A 24,883-nucleotide genomic window follows, 5' to 3' on the forward strand; every position below is an offset into this window, starting at 1 on the left:
TAGATAAAATAAATATAACCAACAAAATCTACCAGGTCAGTCCTGACAGTCTCCTAAATTTTATATCTGTTATTTACTCATTAACTGACTTGTAGAGAGGTCTGATTATTGAAACTGGAAAATATACTCCAGTTTTATTCAAAGACTTTATGCACTAAAAGGCATCTCCTCCCCAAAGAGCATCTTGAGTCAAAGAGAAAAATGTTTGCTAAATTTTTCCGAGGTAGAACAAAATATTTTTAAATGGCAGCTTTAAAACCTAAGAAGAATTTCATTGAAACTTCCAAAGGTCACTATTTTTTAATAAAAATTATAAAATTCTTAGCTTCTCTTTCCTTGTCACCACACCCTTAAAATGAGCTATCTCTGATAGCTGGATTTCATTAATCTACATTCTGTTCATTTTGAAGAGGGTAGCCTCAGTACTTGGTTCCAAGGTATTAAAAATGTGGGTAATCATCCCTGTACAGCAGAGGTCCCCAACCCCTGGACCACAGACCAATACCGGCCTGTGAGCCAAGCAGGCGAAGTTTCATCTGAATTTACAGCCACTCCTCATCACTTACATTACCGCCCAAGCTCTGCCTCCTGTCAGATAAGCAGCAGCATTAGATTCTCATAGGAGCCTGAACCGTATTGTGAACTGTGCATGCCAGGGATCTAGGTTGCGCACTCCTTATGAGAATCTAATGCCTGATTATCTGTCATTGTCTCCCATCACCCCCAGATGGGACTGTCTAGTTGTAGGAAAACAGGCTTAGAGCTCCCACTGATTCTACATCATGGTGAGTTGTATAATTATTTCATTATGTATTACAATGTAACAATATTAGGTTGATGCAAAAGTAATTGGGGTTTTTGTCATTAAAAGTAATGGCAAAAATTGCAATTACTTTTGTACCAACCTACAATAGAAATAAAGTGCACAATAAATGTAATGTGTACGAATCATCCCCAAACTATCCCCCTACCATCCTGGTCTGTGGAAAAACTGTCTTCCACAAAAACTGGCCCCTGGTGCCAAAAAGGTTGGGGACTGCTGCTGTACAGTGTATGTGTGTACCGTGATCCCTAAGTATCCATAGGGGATTGGTTCCAGGACCCCCCACAACAACCTGGAGATAACAACATCCATGGTGCTCACTACACCCTTAAAATGGTGTAGTATTTGCATATAACCTGCACATATCCTCCCATATAAGACATCTTGAGATTACTTATAATACCTAACACAATGTAAATGCTATGTAAATAGTTGTTACACTGCATTTTTAAATTTGCATTTTTTTATGGTTGTGTTTTTATTTTTTTTAACCCCTGAATATTTTCCATCTGTGGTTGGCTTAATCCTCTGATGACGAACCTATGGATACGGAAGGCTGACTGTATTACCTTGTGTGGCAGGGGGTGGGGAAGGAGTTAAATATAGCTACTCAAGAAATCAGCATTCTAGAAACGTTGTAAAGTAATTGTAAGAAAGCTGTGAAAGGTAGTTAAGCACCTGAATTTACCAATGTTAAAAGAGCTTAAAAAAAAAAAACTTGTACTCTTTTTTTAAAACATCATGTTGTGAATATTAAAACACTGTCATCCTCTGAATCAATTCATACTATAATGAGAAATATTTATGAATGTTAAAGTGAGGAAAGTTTATAATTATCAGCCTAGGGTAGCCTAAGGTATAGGAAGAAAGCACAATGTTTCTTGATGATCTGAATAAAAATGCTTATTTTTTATTTTAAAATAACAAAAATATAGTAATTTATAACCAAAATACTTTTGTTTAAATTTTGATAATGATATCTAAAATATATAAACTTGCTTTAGTTTAATAAGATAAACAAATTTTTCAGTGAAAGCAGCAAAATTATACTTTTGATATGAGTTCATCTCTTTATTAAGACCCCAAGCATATTCTTCAATTTTGCTTCCTAATTACTTACAATATTGAGTTTTAGAAACTAGCAAATATAAGTCATTGCTTTAAAGTATGAGACCTCTAAAAATCAATGCCTAAATGATGACTGTAGATTTAAATTGACATGGAAAGACAGTCATAATATTTTGATAAGTTTAAAAAAAATAAAGAACAGCACATATAACTTCACTTAGCTTATGCAAACTTAAATTTTCTAGCCATATCCTTCTGTGTAAATGTACATAAAGAGGTGCAAGCAAAGAAGAGTGCTAAAATACTGGCAGTAGTTGTCAGTGTGGGCTATGAGTATAAAAATTCTGCTTGCCTTATTCTATTTTTTCTTGTATTGTTTCAAATAGCTTACAAGAAATATATACTATTTTGGTGATATATACAAAGTAGAGCTACTTTTGTTTTGAAAATACGTGAAATGAAATGTCTTTGAATGCTTTAAAATACGGATTAACATTACTTTTATATGAGAAACTGATCAAGTCATCTTAACAAGTAAACTCAATTGTTATTTAAGATAATTTTTAAAAAACTAATCTAAAAAGTAGTCTTTTCCATGAAGAAAGGTACCTATGGTGCTAAATTTGGAATTTAAGATTTTTGTCATTAGCATCAGTCAAGATGCTATAGATATTAAAAAATGTATTACCCATAAATTGACAAATTTAGAGGTTGCTATTAATAGAATTCTTTTCTTAGGTAACAAAGAATACAAAATAAGTAACACAAATGACTGACTACTTGAGGTGATCTGAGTAGGTATATTATCTATTATTAAGAGAAGATTATTAAGAGATTAAGAGAGATGTTAATAGAACCAGGAAAAAATGTTTTTTAAGTGCCAGGAAAAAAGATCACATCCAAGAAATGTAATGCAAATTTATTTCAGGTAATTTTCATTAACTAGGAACAAGGTAAAAAAGCCCATGCTATTTGCCTTAGCACTTGGCAGAAACAAACCAGGTAATGTGGCTTCTTTGGAAAGTCGGTGTCCAACCAAACACTCAACCTAACATCCATTCAGATTTTTTATTATGTTCAATAAAATCATAAAATCATAGCACCATAATAGCCTGGTGCTATGGTACCATTAGGTCTTGCAACTTAATCAGAGCCAGCTTAAGTCTAATCAGATGAAACAGCTGTTTTAACAGTTGGGTTTTTCCAAAATTAAAATATTCTATTCCTGACAGTGGCTAGCATCTCAACTGTTAAAACAGCTGCTCATGTTGAAGAGTTGAAAACCAAGTGTACATACAATTTTCCCTCCATTTACAACTGCTCTGAGATTCTTTCAGAATAGAAGTTCCTAAACTTCATACTGACACCTCCCAACCTGTTTAAGTTTTTACACTTGTATTGCCTCTACCTCTGACCTTCAGCTAATATTTCTGCCACTGTCATCTTGGTGTTTGCTCTTTGTCTCCATCATACTCTAAACTATAATTGCCAGCTGGTGATTTTGTACTTCCCTCCTTAGAAACATCATCTGTGTGCTTTACACTTACTCCTCTATTGTCTTGGAAGCATTTCCACTTCCTCTGAAACAGGCAGTAACTCAGAGTCTCCAGATTCTATTAAGTGAAATATTATTTCTAATGACTTACACTAGTACTACTGAGGTTAGAGAAGGTAAAGGTAGGCCGGGCACAGTGGCTCATGCCTGTAATCCCAGCACTTTGGGAGGCCGAGGTGGGCAGATCACGAGGTCAGGAGATTGAGACCATCCTGGCTAACATGGTGAAACTCTGTCTCTACTAAAAATACAAAAAATTAGCTGGGTGTTGTGGCAGGCACCTATAGTCCCAGCTACTCCGGAGGCTGAGGCAGGAGAATGGCGTGAACCTGGGTGGCGGAGCTTGCAATGAGCCGAGATTGCGCCACTGCACTCCAGCCTGGGCGACAGGGCAAGACTCCATCTCAAAAAAAAAAAAAAAAAAAAAGAAGGTAAAGAAGGTAAGACCCTTAAAAATAATTCAAAAAATGCTCTCTGGCACAGAATTTTTACTTTTGATCACTTTATAAATGTCTTCAAAATCTTGCATTTTTTCACCATGATCTCTATCAGATATGCCTATTTGTCTAATTTTTCTGTATTACTCTATAGCATACAAACCTATTAATCAACAATTGTATTACCAATAATGATTATTTAGCTCTAACTGTATATCCATCTCTCTACCCAACCTTTCTATCCATCCTTTCACCCATCTATCCACCTACATTCTCAGCTTAAAATCCTTGCCAACTGTACTGGATACAACAAAACTAAATTGACCCTGATAAGCTCTTAATGAGTACAAAAGATCTTGATCCTGATTTTGTAACACTTGCTTTATTCTCTCATAATGTTCTTACTCCTCACAAATGTATTGCATTATAAATCTCCCAGCACTTTGGGAGGCCGAGGCAGGTGCATTGCCTGAGGTCAAGAGTTCAAGACCAGCCTGGCCAACATGATGAAACCCTGTATCTACTAAAAATACAAAAATTAGCTGACCGTGGTGGTGGGCGCTTGTAATCCCAGCTACTCGGGAGGCTAAGGCAGAAGAAACGCTTGAACCCAGGAGGTGGAGGTTACAGTGAACTGAGATTACGCCATTGCACTCCAGTCTAGGCAACAAGAGCAAAACTCCATCTCAAAAAACAACAACAACAACAAAATCTTAGCTCCCAGGATCTGTCTAAAAATAGATTTACTATAGGACCCAGACTCACCAAACCCGAACATACCTACAAAAAAGCTGAACACATTTCAAGATTACAAAACTTTTCGTGTAGCAGCTCCAGCTCTTCCGCTGGGTTATGTATGGAGAGATTCTGGCACATTAATCTCAGAAACAACCTCTCTCTCATGCCCCACATCTCAGTGGGAAAGGGCATAAGCCAAAGATACTTCAACAAGTGCAGATACCACAAATGAAAAGTGCTCCCAGATCTTGTACCAGGCAACACAGTCCTGGGGCAAGTTGACACTAATGGAGACACTGGAGTGCTCAGTGAAACAGTTTGATTCTAGGGCTGGAAGTCATCTTAATAAGTCATGTCAAAGCCTAAATTATAAGCATGGTAGAGCTAAATTTTCCTAATTAAAGGAGACTTTGAAATACTGGCTTTGCTGTCACTATTCTATTATCATAATGTCAGGGGAGAGACCCCAAAGTTTCCTGACTTTATTTTCAAGTCAGTCTAGAGAACAATGTTTGTTCTTCCAGCTTACAGTATTGCTAGGATCAGTTTTGTTTTACAGGGCTAAACATAGAAAAGTTTTCATTTTCAATAAGAGCTTAGATAAATAACTCTAAATCCCAAAGGGCCTTGTTAAAGCAGCCTCATAAAAGTTTTACACTTGCATATGAGTTTGAAAAAAAAATGTCTACCTAGCAGTTTGAGCTCCTGCTGGCTTCTCTAGCCTTGGGGAAGTTATTGTTAAAATTCATATGTCTCGGTATTTCAAATGATTTAAATCAGTCTATTATGATAAATCACCATGAAGTACACCAAATGAAAGACGCTATTCAAACAAAAATCTCAATTTTAAATACACAAAATACACACAACGCACCCATCCGTATGTTTAAACAGCATTAAGGTTCTGATACATTACTCATGTAACCACATTTTATCCTCAGAGCCTAGGATGCAAAAACATACTTTGTACTAGGTGATCTATTTTCCCTTTCTTTTTTTAGGAGGTCATTTGGACACATTTTTATTCTACTCTGAAGAATGAAAGTCTATGCAGGAAAGTTCCAACAAAATTGGAAACTAAATCAGTTGGAATAACATAACATAGTGGGTAATGTTAACATTTTATCTCCTCCCTTATAAGACCTGGGAAAATCAAAACCGAAACAAGTATATTCAAAACGTGAGGCAATGATTGCTAGCAGAACAGAATCTTATGTTCAACAATGGAACACTAGAGAGGGCTTTTTAAAACAGCCCCAGTACCTAGCACATCATCTTGCAATATGGTAAGTGCTTGCTAAATGATTTTTTTTAAATCATCATATAGATAATCCTTTGCAATGTTTATACCATTATAGGACTATTATCATTAGTGCTTCTCTGAACTTTGGGCCAGTAACCAGGAATCGCAACTCAACTCTGAAATTGTATTAATTTTCTATGATAGAACCTTGGAGTAGACATTAACCTGAGAGAAATTTTGCTCCTCTGCAACATTCCTAACATGTGGCTCTCTGGTCTTTGTTCGAAAAACTCCAATAACAGGGACACTCACTGCCAGGAAGTTCTTTGAACTGAGTGAAATCTGCTCTTCAGAACCTGAGCCCTTCAGAAAATATCCAACAACATTTAACACTTTCTTCTGATTTTTCTCTAAGCTAAACATTCCCCAAGTTTCTTCCAATACTGATTTCTTATTTATTTTTATTTGTATAAATTTATGGGGTAAGATGTAATTTTGTTACATGGATATATTACATAGTGGTGAAGTCTAGGTTTTTAGTGTATTCATCACCAAAATAATGTACACTGTACAAATCAAGTAATTTCTCATTACCCTCCTCACACCTTTCCAACTCTCCAACATCTATCATTCCACACTCTGTGTCCAGGTACACACATTATTTAGCTCCCACTTGTAAGAACATGCAGTATATGACTTCCTGTTTCTCAGTTGTCTCACTCAAGATAACGGCCCCCAGTTGTATCCATATTGCTGCAAAAGACATGATTTTATTCTTTTTCATGGCCAAAGAGCATTCCTTTCTTTATATATACCACATTTTCTTTATCCAGCCATCCACTGAGGGACATTTAGGTTGATTATATATCTTTGCTATTGTGAGTAGTGCTGGAATAAACAAATAAGTGAATGCATCTTTTTGACAATAATGATTTATTTTCCTTTAGGTAAATACCCAGTAGTGGGATTGCTAGATTGAATGGTAGTTCTATATTTGAGAATTCTCCATATTGTTTTCCATAGAAGTTGTACCAATTTACATTCCTACCAACATTGTGCAAGTGTTCCCTTTGCTCTGGATCCTCACAAACATCTGTTCTTTTTTTGACGTTTTAACAGTCATTCTGACTGGTGTAAGATGATATCCCATTGTGGCTTTAATTTGCATTTTCCTGATGATTAGTGATGTTAAGCATTTTCTCATGTTTGTTGAACATTGGTATGTCTTTTGAAAAATGTCTATTCATGTCTTTTGCCCACTTTTTAATGGAGTTATTTGGGGTTTTTTGTTGCATTGAGTTTCTTGTAAATTCTGGATATTAGTCCTCTGTCAGTTGCATATTTTACAAATATTTTCTCCCCTTCTTCATGTTGTCTGTTCACTATTTCTCTTCCTGTACACAAGCTTTTTAGTTTAATTAAGTCCTATTTGTCTATTTTTGTTTTTGTTTCTTCTGCTTTTGAGGGCTTAGTCATGAATTCTTTGCCAAAGCCAATGTCCAGAAGACTTTTTCCTAAGTTTTCTTCTCATATTTTTATAGTTTTAGGTCTTACATTTAAGTCTTTAATCTGTCTTGATTTCTATATGGTAAGAGAGGGTTTCATTCTTTGCATATGGATTTCTAATTTTCCCAGCACCATTTATTGAAAAGGATGTCCTTTTCTCAGTGTATATTTTTGTCATCTTTGTCAAAAATCAGTTGACTATAGTTATGTGACTTTTTATCTAGGTTCCCTATGCTCTTCCGTTGGTCTATGTGTCTATTTTTATACCAGTACCATGTTCCCCCAGTGATTTCATATCATATGGATGAGCTTCCTTATTCTTCCAGTTGTTTTTATCAACATAGTGATCATTTATTAAAATAATCCTCCCATGATCTTCTTCAGTGACAAATGGAAATTTGCAAAGTACCTTATATGTTACCCAATTCTTTCACATCATTGTAAAACAGGGCTTCATTTTACAAACAAGGAAACTGAAGTTCAGGAGGTTAAATGAACATGCACATGTTTCTCCCAGAAGAGCCAGAACTTCAAGTGTTTTCTATCACACCTTTGAGGCTGTCTTTTTAGCCGTAAAATGGGGGTAATAATATTTGCCCTTTAAGCTTCAAAGCTTTCTTGTGAATATCAAAGAAAGAATGCATGAACACAGCATAGAGGATAGGTTTTTATTACCAAGATCATTCATGTGCAGAAAATTTCTGCTCTCTTAAGAATGTAATTTATGAATGGGAGCAGTCCAAGTCACAGGTGTTAAAAATGTTACTGTTTTTTACCTCCAGAATGCAAAGCATATGGCAACTAAATGATCCAGTGGTATAACAAGACCAATGCCTCCTATAAAGTAGTAGGCAAGTCACTCATCTTTTGGAATCCTGAATTCAATGAAGAAAGCATTTTCCTAAAAAAAAAAAAAAAATTAAATTTATGCCTATACTGAACTCCTAGTACTCTGTCATCTTTTAATTCCATTATGTTATACATTAATAGATTTCTGTAGACTGGCCTGAGAACCTACTTGATGTTTACAACATAATTTCTCTGAGAGAACATTCTTCTAGTTCTAAAGAATTGCCTTAGAAAAAAACTTCTGGAATACACCCATTAAGTTGAGAAGAACCTTAAAAAAAAAATCTGTTGCTAAAGCATGGTAAGATATTTAAAAATTATTCTCATTTTTCAAAGGGCATAAAGTAGTAATGTATATACATCTAGTTGAAGAATGGAGAGCTGATTTCCAATTCAAGTACATCTTACCAATTGCAGCTGCAGGAATGTCACATTAAAATTAGGACTTGTTTCATTGGTGATTGTTTTCAAGACAGATGAGGTAATAAGCAAATAGGCAGAGACCTATAATAAACTGCCCCTGTTTCTGAATGAAAATCATTTAACCTAAATTTTTAAAAAAAGTTTTATCAAAAATTTCAAACATATACAAAAGTATAAATCACAGAGTAATAAACAACTGTCCTCATCACCCAGCTTCATCAACAATCAATTCACGGCTAACTTGTTTCAGCTATATTCCCACCCAATACTCTCAACCCCTGGATCTTTTTGAAGCAAATTCCACAAATACTATCATATAATCTGTTATACATAATACCTCAGCATGTACTCTAAGACAGACTTATTTTAAAATACCATATCCATATCAAAAAAAATAGCAATAACTTTGGTCTCATCAAATGTTCACATGTCTTCAACATTTTAACTTTCTAAATTTTCTTTAATTTGAGATCCAAATAAGGTCCACATATTATTAATTGGTTGGAAAAGCCTATGTTTCTTTTAATCTGTAGGTTCTCCTTCCTTCTATCTTTTTTCCTCCTGCTAATATTTTGCTGAAGAAACCAAGTTGATTGTCCTATAATTTCCCAATCTGGATTTTGCCAGTTGCAACCTTATAGCGTACTTTAACATATCCCTGTCCCCCAAATTTCCTAAAAACTGGTAGTTGGATCTAGAAGCTTGATCAGGTTTGCTGTTTTGAAGACTACTTTATAGGTGGGGTTATACACTTCTGTCAGGAGGTATGGAATCAGCACCCCACCCCATCTTTCCTTTTGTGATGTTAGTATCCAAAGATGATCATCAACAAGTTCCATTACTTCATGATGGTTCAGAAAATGGTGTTAGCCCAATTCCACGCTGTTTTCATTTGTTCACTGGAATCTGCCTATGAAAAAACTTCCCCTAATCACATATTTGGTTACTCTGAGGCACAGCTCACAGAGGAAAAGCTAGATAAATGTTTGATTTTCTTCCCATTTATCTTCCAGTTTTCAAAGCTATGATCATTCATAGCATTTTCCAAATGTAATGACCAATGAAATTTCTCTCTTTTTTTCTTTTTAAACAGGGTCTCACTCTGTTACCCAGGATCACGCAGTGGCATGATCATAGCTCACTGCAGCCTCAAACTCCTGGGCTCAAGTGATCCTCCTGCCTCAGCCTCCCAAATCTAGGATTACAGGCATGAGCTATCATACCTGGCTGAAATGTATTTTTTTATCTTTTTTTGGTATCATTATGAACTCATGGATGTAAATATATATGTTGTTTCATCCTTATTGTTATCCTTATTGATGCTCAAATTTACCCATTTTTTGGCCAGTGAAGCCTATTCAAGTTGTCTCCTGAGTCCTTTTTGACATGACCCTAATAATGTTTGATAACTTCTTTTCTATTATAACAGGATAGGATATTACAAGCTCTTGTATACTACATGCTACATCCTGAGATCTACCCACTTCTGGTTGGATCTCTGGTTGTTTTTAGTAGGGAATGGTATTTAGAGACAAAATAATCTAGGCCCTAGGGATGCACTGCCACTGAGTTAAGTCAATACTTTTAGGCTTTTTCAGGGAATAGAGCTAAAAAGTAGCAGTTTTTTTTTTTAAAGGTTAAAACAAATTATGTGCTCATTTTAATACTTCTATTCCAAATCCAGGACTAAACAGTTTTATTTAATCTCATCAATCTTGTATCTGTAGTATTTTCTCTCTCTCACGTCAAAAACCCAGTTCTCATGACACCAACATAATTGCTCATTTGACTTATCCTAAAATCCACATACAATGGTCTCAGTTTATTACTATCACACTGTCACCAGCAATATGATTATGAAAAAAGTTTTAAGATGTTTTTTGTAGTTTCTTTTGTCATTAGGATATATACTAAGAGAGATATACAATCCAATGACTGTGTTTTAAAGTCTCTTGGAGCACTTCTTTGTGTGTTTATGACACCAATTCTACATGCACTTAAGTTCATTTTTTTCCATTTCCTTTAGATTTTTAGAGATGGTTTAAATGATATTTTGCCTTATAACTATGTAAAATATATACTTGTTCCCAAGTCTAATCTATGAAATCAGATATATTTTTAAAAGCCTAACTTGTATCCTTGTTCTGTTCACTCTCTTTTCTTCCTTCCTTTATAAAGAAATTTATTTAAATCTTATAGTTTAGCCTTTGATTTTTAAAATATAAGCAAATATATTCATATTCTTATCATTCTTCAATAAACAATAGCACACTATACACTTTCTTCTTCACCAGAGTAGTATATACTGATATTCATCATTACTTTTTATAGTTGTATGGTTAATGGCAAGAATATAATTTATTCAGCCAGCCCCCTATTGATGAACATTTGGGTTGTCTGATTCATTCATTCACTCATTCATTCATTTTACAAATAGTGCTCAAATTAATAGTCGTATGCATGTGTCCTTTAATTTCCATCCAATGTGTCCCTGAAATAATTCCTAGAAATGGAAGTGCTCCATCAAAAAGTAAATGCACATGTAATTTTTGCCAAATTTCCCTCCATAAAGATTGTACCATTTTGTATATCTACCAAAGTATGAGATTTCCCATTTCTCACAGCTTCACCAAAAAAATATGTTGTCAAACTTTTGGATTTCTGCCAATCTAATAAAGCCTAGGAGAGTTTCATTTACATTTCTTTATTAGGAGTGAGGGTGGATATCTTTTTATATGTTTAAGAGTTCTTTTCATTTCTTTTCTGATGAAATATCTGTGAATATTTCTACTCCATTTTTCTATGGGGTTGTTAGCCTTTTTCTTCTTTATTTGTAGATTTTTATAAACTGGGGATATTAGCCTTGGTTTAAATTATGAAGAGTTTTTCATTGTTGTTATATTTATTTATTTAGATACAGGGTTTCACTCTGTTGCCCTGGCTGGAGTTCAGTGGTGACTATGGCTCCCTGCAGCCTTTATCTTCTGGGCTCAGGCAATCCTCCCACCTCAACCTCCCAAGTAGGTAGGACTGCAGCTGTGCACAACCACAACTGGCTGTTTTTACATTTTTTTCTTTCTTCTTCTTCCTTTTTTTTTTTTTTTTTTTCGTAGAGAGGAGTTTTGCTATGTTGCCCAGGCTGGTCTCAAACTCTTGGCCTCAAGTGATCCTCCCACCTGGCCTCCCAAAATGATGGGATTACAAGTGTGGGCCACACATGCCTGGCCTCATAGTTATTCTTTATCTTTTTACTTTGTTTATGATGCTTTTTTGTTACAAGTTTTTATTCTTTTTATTTCTATGTAATCAAATTTATCACTCTCTCTCCTTACTACTTCTAGATTTTGAGTCACTGTTAAAAGGTTTTCCCCACTCCAAGGTAATGGAAGAATTCATCCATATTTTCTTTTAGTACTTATGTGGTTTTGTTTTTTTGTTTTGTTGGTTTTTTTTTTTTTTTTTTGAGATGGAGTCTTGTTCTGTTGCCCAGGCTGGAGTGCAGTGGTGCAATCTCAGCTCACTACAACCTCTGCCTCCCGGGTTCAAGCAATTCTCCTGCTTCAGCCTCCCAAGTAGCTGGGACTACAGGCATGTTTCACCATGCCTGGCTAATTTTATGTAATTTTTGTAGAGACGAGGTTTCACCATGTTAGCCAGGATGGTCTCGATCTCCTGACCTTGTGATCCACCCGCCTCAGCCTCACAAAGTGCTGGGATTACAGGCATCAGCCACCGCGCCCGGCCATGTGGTTTTCTTTTTAAACCTCTGATCTATTTGAAATGGATCCCCGTGTAACATGTAAAGATTAAATTTTATTCTTTTTTCTTTGCATTTATCTCAGCATCCCAATGCTAATTATTATAAATTCTACACTTCCTCACTGTTTGAGAGGCCACCTTTCCTATGTATTATACTTATATATGAAATCAGGTCTATTTCTGTTGTGTTCCAATGGTTTGTCTATTCATGGGTCAGAATCACACTATTTGAATTATAGTATCTTAATAATACATTTTAATATTAATATCTGATAGGGCTAGTCCTTGCCCTGATTTATTTTCAAGGGTTTTCCTAACTATTGTTTCCAAACAAACTTTATAATCAACTTGTCTAGCTGAAAAAACAAAATAAAATTTGATGGCATTTTTATTGGGTTTTAGTTTATTGAGTTTGTATATTAACTTAGGGATAACTGACATTTTAATGATAGTTACCGTCTTGTCCAATAATATGGTATATACTTCCATTTGCTTAAGAATACTTCTGTAATGGCAGGTGTGGTGGCTCACGCCTGTAATCCCATCACTTTTGGAGGCCATGGCGGGCAGATTACGAGGTCAGGAGTTCAAGACCAGCCTGGCCAACATGGTGAAACTTCATCTCTACTAAAAATACAAAAATTAGCCGGGTGTGGTGGCACATGCCTGTAATCCCACCTACTCAGGAGGCTGAGGCAGGAGAATCACTTGAAGTCAAGAAGTGGAGGTTGCAGTGAGCCAAGATCATGCCATTGCACTCTAGCCTGGGTGACAGAGAAACAGTCTGTCTCAAAAAAAAAAAAAAAAAAAAAAAAAAAACTTTTGTACTCTTTTCCAAAAGTATTTTATAATTTTCCTCATACATGTTTTTGACACTTCTGGTTAAGTTTCAGCATTTTAATTTCTTTGTTATTGTACATGGGGTCTTCTCTTCCATATGTTCTAGGTGACTTGAAAAAATATATACATATATATTTTACACATATGTATGGATTATACATATATCTTTTATACATATGCATGATTATACATATATTTATATTTTATATGTATCCATTACACATATATATGTATGCATGTATTATACATACATATTCTTTATTTGTAGATTTTTATATATTGGAGTTATTAGCCTTGGTCTCTGGTTTGAATTACAAAGAGTTTTTCATAGATGTTATTATTTTATATATAATAAATTAATTATATTATATATGTGTATAATAGCTTTCAAAAAGCCTGCCTGCCTTTCCTTCCCTTCCTCCCTTCCTTCCTTCACAAGACAGAGTCTTGATCCGTCACCCAGGCTGGAGTCCAGTGGCATGATCAAGGCTTGCTGCAGCCTTGACCACCTGGGCTCAAGCTATCCTCCTCCCTCGGCCTCCTGAGTAGCTGGGACTACAGCTGCTACAGATGTAGCCAGGTGGGACTATGCCACCACACCTGGCTAATTAAAAAAAAATTTGCATAGAGTGGGTCTTGCTATGTTTTCTTTTTTTTTTTTTTTTCTCCTGAGATAACATTTATTTTTTTTTTCTTTTATTGTAATTATTATTATTATTATTATTATTATACTTTAGGTTTTATGGTACATGTGCCCAATGTGCAGTAAGTTACATATGTATACATGTGCCATGCTGGTACACTGCACCCACCAACTTGTCATCTAGCATTAGGTATATCTCCCAATGTTATCCCTCCCCCCTGCCCCCAACCCACAACAGTCCCTGAAGTGTGATGTTCCCCTTCCTGTGTCCATGTGTTCTCATTGTTCAATTCCCACCTATGAGTGAGAATATGCGGTGTTTGGTTTTTTGTTCTTGCGATAGTTTACTGAGAATGATGATTTCCAATTTCATCCATTTCCCTACAAAGGACATGAACTCATCATTTCTTATGGCTGCATAGTATTCCATGGTGTAGATGTGCCACATTTTCTTAATCCAGTCTATCATTGTTGGACATTTGGGTTGGTTCCAAGTCTTTGCTATTGTGAATAATGCGGCAATAAACATACGTGTGCATGTGTCTTTATAGCAGCATGATTTATAGTCCTTTGGGTATATACCCAGTAATGGGATGGCTGGGTCAAATGGAATTTCTAGTTCTAGATCCCTGAGGAATCGCCACACTGACTTCCACAAGGGTTGAACTAGTTTACAGTCCCACCAACAGTGTAAAAGTGTTCCTATTTCTCCACATCCTCTCCAGCACCTGTTGTTTCCTGACTTTTTAATGATCGCCATTCTAACTGGTGTGAGATGGTATCTCATTGTGGTTTTGATTTGCATTTCTCTGATGGCCAGTGATGGTGAGCATTTTTTCATGTGTCTTTTGGCTGCATAAATGTCTTCTTTTGAGAAGTGTCTGTTCATGTCCTTCGCCCACTTTTTGATGGGGTTGTTTGTTTTTTTCTTGTAAATTTGTTGGAGTTCATTGTAGATTCTGGATATTAGCCCTTTGTCAGATGAGTAGCTTGCGAAAATTTTCTCCCATTTTGTAGGTTGCCTGTTCACTCTGATGGTAGTTTCCTTTGCTGTGCAGAAGCTCTTTAGTTTAATTAGATCCCATTTGTCAATTTTGGCTTTTGTTGCCATTGCTTTTGGTGTTTTAGACATGAAGTCCTTGCCCATGCCTATGTCCTGAATGGTATTGCCTAGGTTTTCTTCTAGGGTTTTTATGGTTTTAGGTCTAACATTTAAGTCTTTAATCCATCTTGAATTGATTTTTGTATAAGGTGTAAGGAAGGGATCCAGTTTCAGCTTTCTACATATGGCTAGCCAGTTTTCCCAGCACCATTTATTAAATAGGGAATCCTTTCCCCATTGCTTGTTTTTCTCAGGTTTGTCAAAGATCAGATGGTTGTAGATATGTGTCATTATTTCTGAGGGCTCTGTTCTGTTCCATTGATCTATATCTCTGTTTTGGTACCAGTACCATGCTGTTTTGGTTACTGTAGCCTTGTAGTATAGTTTGAAGTCAGGTAGCGTGATGCCTCCAGCTTTGTCCTTTTGGCTTAGGATTGACTTGGCGATGCGGGCTCTTTTTTGGTTCCATATGAACTTTAAAGTAGTTTTTTCCAATTCTGTGAAGAAAGTCATTGGTAGCTTGATGGGGATGGCATTGAATCTGTAAATTACCTTGGGAAGGATGGCCATTTTCATGATATTGATTCTTCCTACCCATGAGCATGGAATGTTCTTCCATTTGTTTGTATCCTCTTTTATTTCCTTGAGCAGTGGTTTGTAGTTCTCCTTGAAGAGGTCTTTCACATCCCTTGTAAGTTGGATTCCTAGGTATTTTATTCTCTTTGAAGCAATTGTGAATGGGAGTTCACTCATGATTTGGCTCTCTGTTTGTCTGTTATTGATGTATAAGAATGCTTGTGATTTTTGCACATTGATTTTGTATCCTGAGACTTTGCTGAAGTTGCTTATCAGCTTAAGGAGATTTTGGGCTGAGACAATGGGGTTTTCTAGATATACAATCATGTCATCTGCAAACAGGGACAATTTGACTTCCTCTTTTCCTAATTGAATACCCTTGATTTCCTTCTCCTGCCTAATTGCCCTGGCCAGAACTTCCAACACTATGTTGAATAGAAGTGGCGAGAGAGGGCATCCCTGTCTTGTGCCAGTTTTCAAAGGGAATGCTTTCAGTTTTTGCCCATTCAGTATGATATTGGCTGTGGGTTTGTCATAAATAGCTCTTATTATTTTGAGATACGTCCCATCAATTCCTAATTTATTGAGAGTTTTTAGCATGAAGGGTTGTTGAATTTTGTCAAAGGCCTTTTCTGCATCTATTGAGATAATCATGTGGTTTTTGTCTTTGGTTCTGTTTATATGCTGGATTACATTTATTGATTTGCGTATATTGAACCAGCCTTGCATCCCAGGGATGAAGCCCACTTGATCATGGTGGATAAGCTTTTTGATGTGCTGCTGGATTCTGTTTGCCAGTATTTTATTGAGGATTTTTGCATCAATGTTCATCAAGGATATTGGTCTAAAATTCTCTTTTTTTGTTGTGTCTCTGCCAGGCTTTGGTATCAGGATGATGCTGGCCTCATAAAATGAGTTAGGGAGGATTCCTTCTTTTTCTATTGATTGGAATAGTTTCAGAAGGAATGGTACCAGCTCCTCCTTGTACCTCTGGTAGAATTCGGCTGTGAACCCATCTGGTCCTGGACTGTTTTTGGTTGGTAAGCTATTGATTATTGCCATAATTTCAGCTCCTGTTATTGGTCTATTCAGAGATTGAACTTCTTCTTGGTTTAGTCTTGGGAGGGTGTATGTGTTGAGGAATTTATCCATTTCTTCTAGATTTTCTAGTTTATTTGCATAGAGGTGTTTGTAATATTCTCTGATGGTAGTTTGTATTTCTGTGGGATCGGTGGTGATATCCCCTTTATCATTTTTTATTGCATCTATTTGATTCTTCTCTCTTTTTTTCTTTATTAATCTTGCTAGCGGTCTATCAATTTTGTTGATCCTTTCAAAAAACCAGCTCCTGGATTCATTTATTTTTTGAAGGGTTTTTTGTGTCTCTATTTCCTTCAGTTCTGCTCTGATTTTAGTTATTTCTTGCCTTCTGCTAGTTTTATTTTATATATAATAAATTAATTATATTATATATGTGTATAATAGCTTTCAAAAAGCCTGCCTGCCTTTCCTTCCCTTCCTCCCTTCCTTCCTTCACAAGACAGAGTCTTGATCCGTCACCCAGGCTGGAGTCCAGTGGCATGATCAAGGCTTGCTGCAGCCTTGACCACCTGGGCTCAAGCTATCCTCCTCCCTCGGCCTCCTGAGTAGCTGGGACTACAGCTGCTACAGATGTAGCCAGGTGGGACTATGCCACCACACCTGGCTAATTAAAAAAAAATTTGCATAGATTGGGTCTTGCTATGTTTTCTTTCTTTTTTTATTGTTATTTTGAGACAGAGTCTCTCTATGTTGCCCAGGCTGGTCTTGAACTCCTGGTCTCAAGTAATCCTTCCACCTCAGCTACCTGAAGTGCTGGGATTAAAGGAATGAGCCTCCATGCCTCACCTATAACTTGCTAATTTAATAAGTTATTTTGTTTGTAGTAGTTTTCTCATGGATGCTTTTGAGTTTTCTTGATACATAACTTTATTATCCCAAAAAAAGACGGTTTTACTTCTTTTCCAATTCCTATGCCTCTAATTGCTTTCTATTTCCATTAGCTACTATCTCCAACACAATGTTAAAGATAAAAAATTGAAGCTAATGCTCAACTATACTAGTAATTAGGAAAATATTTATTTTAGCAATAAAACATCAAATTGGCAAAATTAGGAAGTGCTGACCATGATGTGAAGAAATGGGAATGCTTATGATGCTAGTGTGGGTGTAAATTCATATAGTGACTTTGGACAGCTGTTTGGAATTACCTAATAATACTGAAGATGTACTCTAAGGCCCAATCATTCCATCTCTTATGTAAAGAACAGAAAAGCTCACACATGTTCAAAAGAGATATGAACAAGAATGCTCACTGCTGTATTATTTTTAATGTAAAAACTGAAAACAATTTAAATGTCCACAGAAAGAATAACAGATATATAAGTTGTAGTATATCCTGACAAAAGAATATCTTACAGCAATTAAAACGAATGACTAAACTACATGTGTCAACATGGAGAAGTCTTAAAAACACAATCAGAAGTGAAAAAAGCAACTTGCAAAAAATACAATGTGATACCATTTATATGTTGTTTAAAAACATGCAAGTTAATAGTATGTAATTTTAATATTTATAAATAGTAAAAATACAACAGTACTCATATTTAGTAAAAGTATATATGACAGTCAATAGTCTCTAGTCTTCTGAGTTATGCAACTAAGAAGTTTTCACAAATTCTTTTTGTTTGGCAATTATACATTCCATATTTCAGACACGTTTCCTCTGGGGAAGGATAAAAGAGAATGAACTTAGAGGAAGCTTCAACTGTGTTAATGCTTTATTTTTAAAACTCTATCTATCTACCTACCTACCTACCTACCTACCTATCAAGTTTTATTAAAAATAGGAGTAAGAAAATTGATTTTTATTACATTGTTCTGGAACTTTTGTAAATTCAAAACAGTTTATAACAAATTAATTAATTAAATTATGAACTCGGTTAGAACTTCTAGAAAATTAGCCAAAATACTGACAGACTGACCCTCTCAGTGAAGTACAAGACATGAGAAAAAAAAAAATATTCTTTAACTGACACAATGAGCAATGAAGACAAATCTCTTAAACAGTTAACTCTGAATACAGCTGAATGAATTTTGTCATTGCTCTTCCTGCTGAGGACATCAGCCAGTAATCACATGAGGTCTATATGGGACATCAGGCTTCAGATAGAGCACGTGGGCTGTCACAGCAGAAATATTGTATACTGCATGCATGAAAGACTGTATAAAACATAGATATGGTCTGCCATGTGCCATTTCCTTTCTTTAGTTTTTCTAAACTTTCTCAAACTTTTTCTAAAGTTGAGAAACATCTTAGATATTAAAGGATAAACATTTAGCACATTTGAACCTAAGGTACAAAATAAAACCAGCTGTTACCAGGAGATTAACTGCCAAAAAAAGATAATAATAATAAGGTACAAAGTAAAACCAGCTGTTACCAGGAGATTAACTACCAAAAAAAAGAAAAAGAAAAAAAAGAAATCAGACCTAAAGTCTCAGAATTAAGCCCAATTCTAAAGTGAGTATCACTTTTATCTGGAAGAATCAATCAGTAACTCTTAGTGACAAGTGAGTTCACAACACTACACAAAAATAGAATTAGAAAGGAAATAGACTAGAATCCAGCCCTCAAGCATGTTATTTCAAAATAATGTATGTGTCATTTATAGATCAGGTTTATGAGACTCTTTGGGCAGAAAGGAAAAATGTCAAGTAGAGACAAATACAGAGGAAGCAAGAGTTCCTTTACAGTAACAAATACCACAGGCCTCTCCTGCTTAACTGTTAGCAGTGCAAGGCCCCTGGGTGTTCACCTCTGATGCAGCATCATTAACCCCTGCCCTCTGCTCTACAAATCTCATTTCTCCAGGAGGCTGTCCAGAGAGCCACTTCCTTAGACCAGGAGAGAAATTACTCCGATGGGGTTTGGGGAGCAAATGTTAATGTATTACTTACCTGGGGACAGTTGGCTACATGGCATCTAGTATATTCACCCATCAGTTAGAAAGATAAATTTTAGCTGCTACTTTTATGCAACAAGAGTGCCAAACTCATCTCAATATTCAGAAGTAAAGGTCAGCAAACTTTTTTGTAAAGGGCCAGATAGTATAAATATTTTACTATCTGTTTATAGGGCATCTATCGCAACTACTCAACTCTACTGTACCACGGCAAATGCAGACACAAATAATATGTATACAAATAGACATGGCTGTATTTCATTAAAATTATAAAAGCAGGGCGAGGTCCCAGATTTGTCTTAGTGGCTATAATTTGCCTACCCCTGATCTAAAGCAATCAAGGACACTTTGAAAGGGAACTGTCCCATATGCCCATGTTAAGTTCTTTTTACTTTTTAAAGCCCAATTCAATCCCATCTTCAAAAAATACACATCAATTACTTATATGTAAGCCCTGCTTCCCTCAATGAAACCTTTCTATCTCATTTTCCAGGCCTCACTGCCCTGCTTCCTCTGAACAAAACACATAATGCAGGATTTTTAGCCTTTCAGAGATTAAGGAGTCCTTTTAGAAAGTGGTAAAAGTTATGAAAACTTGCCAAGCAAATGCACACATACATACGCATAATTGTATATCCCTTTTTATAGAGGTCACTGATACCCTGGAATTTGCTGGAAGTGAAGCCAGTATGTCCAAAGGTTCCAGGTTGCTGCCACACCTCTTAAATTAGTTACTAACAAACATCTCATAGTTACTGTGGGACAGGAATTTGAAAACAACTTAGCTGGGTGGCTCTGGTTTAGAATCTCTCATGTGGCTGAAGTTGTTTGTGAAAGGAAAATAAAATCTCAGGACCCTAATTCACTATGCCAACAGGAAAAAATTAAACTGAAAGCTGAGTCATGAGAGAAATTGCCTTTCCTTTTTTTATTTTTCTGAGACAGAGTCTCACCCTGTCGCCCAGGCTGGGGTGCAGTGGCGCTATCTCAGCTCACTACAACCTCCACCTCCTGGGTTCAAGGGATTCTCCCGCCTCAGTCTCCCAAGTAGCAGGGACTGCAGGTATGCACCAGCACACCCAGCTACTTTTTGTATTTTTAGTAGAGACGGGGTTTCACCATGTTGGACAGGCTGGTCTTGAACTCCTGACCTCAGGTGATCCCCCCACTGTGGCCTCCCAAAGTGCTGGGATTACAGGCATGAGCCACCACACCTGGCCTGCCTTTCCTTTTGTTCCTAAGCAGATAGCTACAGATAAAAGGTTAAAAATCTCCACAGGTAGCTACTCTTATGTTCACCCTATCTTATGTAAAGTGCTGGGTTACTGAGCGCTAGATGAATACATAATTAACTATTCCTCTACCTGCTCCTTTTCTCTTGCAACATATGGATTCAGTTATATGACCATACTCTCCCTCTTTCCCCTCCAGCCCTTTTTCCCTTTATATAAATACTGAAGCCCTCAAAATCATCTTTGGAAAAAGGCATGAACCACAGATTGTTCCTATGAACTTGGGGTCCTTTTTTCAAGGCATGTCTTTAGCATCGGCAAAATAAACTTCTAAATTGATTGAGAACCATTTCAGATACTTTTTGGTTTACACAGTCAAGATGCCAACAGGGGCTATAGTTGTCCACAGGCCGGATGGGGGATAGGGTTACTGCTTCCAAGATGGTACCTTCACAGGGCCACTGGCAGGAGGCCTCAGTTCCTCATCATGTGGGCTCTCCATAGGCCCTGGTGTCCTCATGTTGGCAGCTGGATTCCCACAGAAGGAGTGCTCAAGACACAGAGCAAGGAAGAATCCACTGGGCCTTTTATGACCTACTCCCAGAATTAAAACTGTCATATCATTTTTGTTCTATCTGAGGAGTCAGTAAGTCCAGCCCACACTCAAAAGAGAGGGAAATTAAGCTCCACCTCTTAAAGAAAGGAACATGAAAGAATTTTTAAAACAACATTTTACAACCATCAATACTCCAAGGAACCCAATGATACCAACGAGGTAGTATTATGTTTGATCTGCCTGGAATCCCTCACTGTTCCTAGCACCATAATTATTACATAAATACCCGGCATGACTCATTACTATATTGAGTTAGGTAGGGGTCAAGTAGTTTTTTATAACAATTTTGTGAATTTCGTAGCAATCTTCAGAAGTATCTAAATAGAATCTTTAACTCTCATAAATGAATTAAACTATAAAATGAAGAATAGATGACAATTCCTAAACTATGCTCCCACAGCTTAAGTGTAAATCCTCCCCCGCCAAATTGTGGCAGGAAGATCTTACATAAGAAGGTAAAAAAGGATAAATATTGTTAAGAAATTTACCATTTTGAAAATTAAAAAAAGAACAAAATAAGCATAGCAATTCCTGAGCAGTTAAGATTTACTTTCTTAACTGAAAAAAGAACCATCTTCTGAGCATTTCTTGGATTCCCAACTTTTGGATTTTTCCCTTAAGGTTTTTCACCCAAGTTCTGTGTATATATAAACCTGCCAAGCACACAGCCTCAGGTGGTAGAGCTGCCACACATAATCAATAAGGTCATACAGAATTAAATGTACAAGTCACATTGGCATTAATTAGTGTCACCTGTAAAAGTCCCTAATATATAAAGATCTTCATGTAAAACAAAAAACAAAAAAAAAAACCCAAAAAGTTTAAAGTTTTTATTACATTTTCTTTTGTTTTAATAGATTCCGTCACAAACACGCACAGAGAATATATATAAGTATTCCAAGATGTCTTGGAATAATAAGCACTCCAACATTTATAGGTCATGTCTCTAAGGTAAAGAAGTAGATTTGTAGTTAGTCTGTACCTTTAAAGACATCTGCATTCCTTTTTTTTTTTTTTTTTTTTTTGAGATGGAGTCTCACTCTGTTGCCCAGGCTGGAGTGGAATGGCACGATCTCAGCTCCCTGCAACCTCCGCCTCCTGGGTTCAAGCAATTCTCCCACCTCAGCTTCCTGAGTAGCTGGGATTACAGGTGCCTGCCACCACGCCTGGCTAATTTTTGTATTTTTAGTAGAGACGGGGGTTTCACCATGCTGGCCAGGCTGGTCTCGAACTCCTGACCTCAGGTGATCCGCCTGCCTTGGTCTCCCAAAGTGCTGGGATTACAGGCGTGAGCCACCACGCCCAGCCAACATCTGTATTCTTTAGGGAGGGGAATATAAACTAGGAGAAACTGAATTTCCCAATGAAAATGTGAGCTAAAAGTAGATGATAGCTTTGGAATGAATAGTTACACTCCTTTTTTCTTCTTCTGTGGGAAATGGGCACTATGGGTCCCTGGCTGTGTGTGTATACTTGAATATCAGATCCAGTAGTTGTAATTCCTCATGCTATCTATAATTCGGGGAATCCAGCATACTGGACAGGTTCAACAATGAGAGGCTGGTATACATAGTGATGTCATTTGACATATTTCATATTATAAACCATTCCAGAGCTTACTTCTATTTGAATCCTTTACTAAGAACTACCTCTGCCACTTGGGTATTTGTCAGATAAGTGGTGATGGTTTACATAATACTAGATACAGATTAGTCCCAGTAAGTCCCATTATTAGAGTATGTGTTCCACAACTGCAGGAGTTTTGTAGTTTTTATTTACTAATGCACACCTACCACCTAACACAGTATCAGTTAGTTGAATGTATGAATACACAAATAAATAAACCTTCCACTTTATCTCTGGTGTTAGGTTATTGTGAGAGAGAAAGAAATGCGGGGGGAGAGAGAGAGAGAGTCAGCAAAAGTATAATTCATTATTCAAGTGTTTTAAAGTATATTAATTTTAAATGCATAAATATAAATTCTCTTCCTTTGATGTACAGGTACTCTTGGAAATTACCAACGTATGACTGTCCTCTTCCAATCTTTTCCTCTTGCACGACTGTACCCAAGCTGTATTTGGCAGACAGTGACACCTATCAGCCAACATAGAAAATGGTTTCCCTCTGTGAATATACAGTCATCCCTCAGTATCCATAAGGGATTGGTTCCAGGACTGCCCTCAGCAAAAATCCACCCATGTTCAAGTCCCTTATGTAAAAATGACACAGTATTTGGATTAACCTATGCAAATCCTCCTGTATACTTTAAATTATCTCTAGATTATTTATGATACCTAATACAATGCCTACACATCACTTCATTCATGTGGATTCAACATAGGAATCAGTGTGCTACAAATCCAAGTATTGCTTTTTGAATTTTGTGGGGATTTTCTCCCCCAAAATATTTTCTTTCTGAGGTTGGCTAAAACCATGGGTGTGGAACCCATGGTGACAGAGGGTTAACTGTACATTCTCCAATCTTCTTCCTTAAATTCTTATTTTCCAACTTTGGTCCAATTAATAACAGGGAAATCTCTTTCTACATTCACTCCACTGACATACAGGATATTCTTGTAGAATTTCTCAAAAGTGTATTCTCTGGACCTAGGGTTCTCATGAAAAAGAGTTCCATGATCATATAAGATTCACAGTGCTACACACTATATGTTTGCCAATTTCCCTATTTTGACTTCATTAATCTAGAAACAAACTCTGTGATAAAATTAGCAAGGTTAAGTCACTTCACCAGTAAAGGTATTATTTGAAATTGCTGAAAGGAGAAAAATGATGGAAATAACAGACACTAGGGAAACAGGAGTAAAACAATAATCATAAGGCCTAAAATAAACTTCTATGTATGCATGTGTTTATTTTAATTTAATTCCCAAAGATGTAAGAAATAATTTATTAGCCATGGATAACAGAAGAAAAAATTTTAATATATTTGTTAGTGAAGACCTTACCCATGCAATACTTATAACTAAAAACACCAATTTATATATCAATCCCCTACTTACAGAAATATTACCAAAAAAATAGACTCTAATTGAAATAGAAAGTTTAGAGTCCCATGGGTAAATATATGCTCTTAGCAAACACAGTGAAGTGTATATGACCTGCATAGATGAATTAATATTTGAGCAGTAGCAGTATTCCATTCTGATTGGACATGACAGAGAGTATGACAGACACAGGAGAAAGCAGGGTTAGGGAATGAAACTGGAGCCAGGCTCTAGAAGACCTCTAATACTAATCCAAGGAGATAAGGATTTGGGACAGGCAGAGGCAGGGGTATGATTGCAATGACCAAGCTGGGTGGATTCAAGGTGACACAGGTGGAAGAGATGCATGTAAACACCACATGAAGAGAGACAAACACCTGAACGAGGTTGATGCAATGATGAAGAGAAAAGAAAGAATGGATGTGAAGGAGCTTTTGAAGGCAGAGTGAATATGACTTCATAA

At 36.4% G+C, this 24,883-nt stretch overlaps 1 protein-coding gene across 8 annotated transcripts in view; it reads right to left on the reverse strand.

Moving 5' to 3' along the window:
- The window catches only part of UBE3D (ubiquitin protein ligase E3D), a 186,432-nt gene that overhangs the window by 95,750 nt on the left and 65,799 nt on the right, over positions 1–24,883 (reverse strand). For 2 of the 8 annotated variants that reach the window (XM_024247793.3, XM_054556716.2), the window contains one exon: positions 3,844–8,271. In XM_024247793.3, coding sequence (XP_024103561.3) covers positions 8,208–8,271 — 64 coding nt within the window. In that variant the 3' untranslated portion in view covers positions 3,844–8,207. 8 annotated transcript variants of the gene reach the window in all.

Source organism: Pongo abelii, chromosome 5 (assembly GCF_028885655.2).
Source record: "Pongo abelii isolate AG06213 chromosome 5, NHGRI_mPonAbe1-v2.0_pri, whole genome shotgun sequence".
Taxonomy (NCBI): Eukaryota; Metazoa; Chordata; class Mammalia; order Primates; family Hominidae; genus Pongo; species Pongo abelii.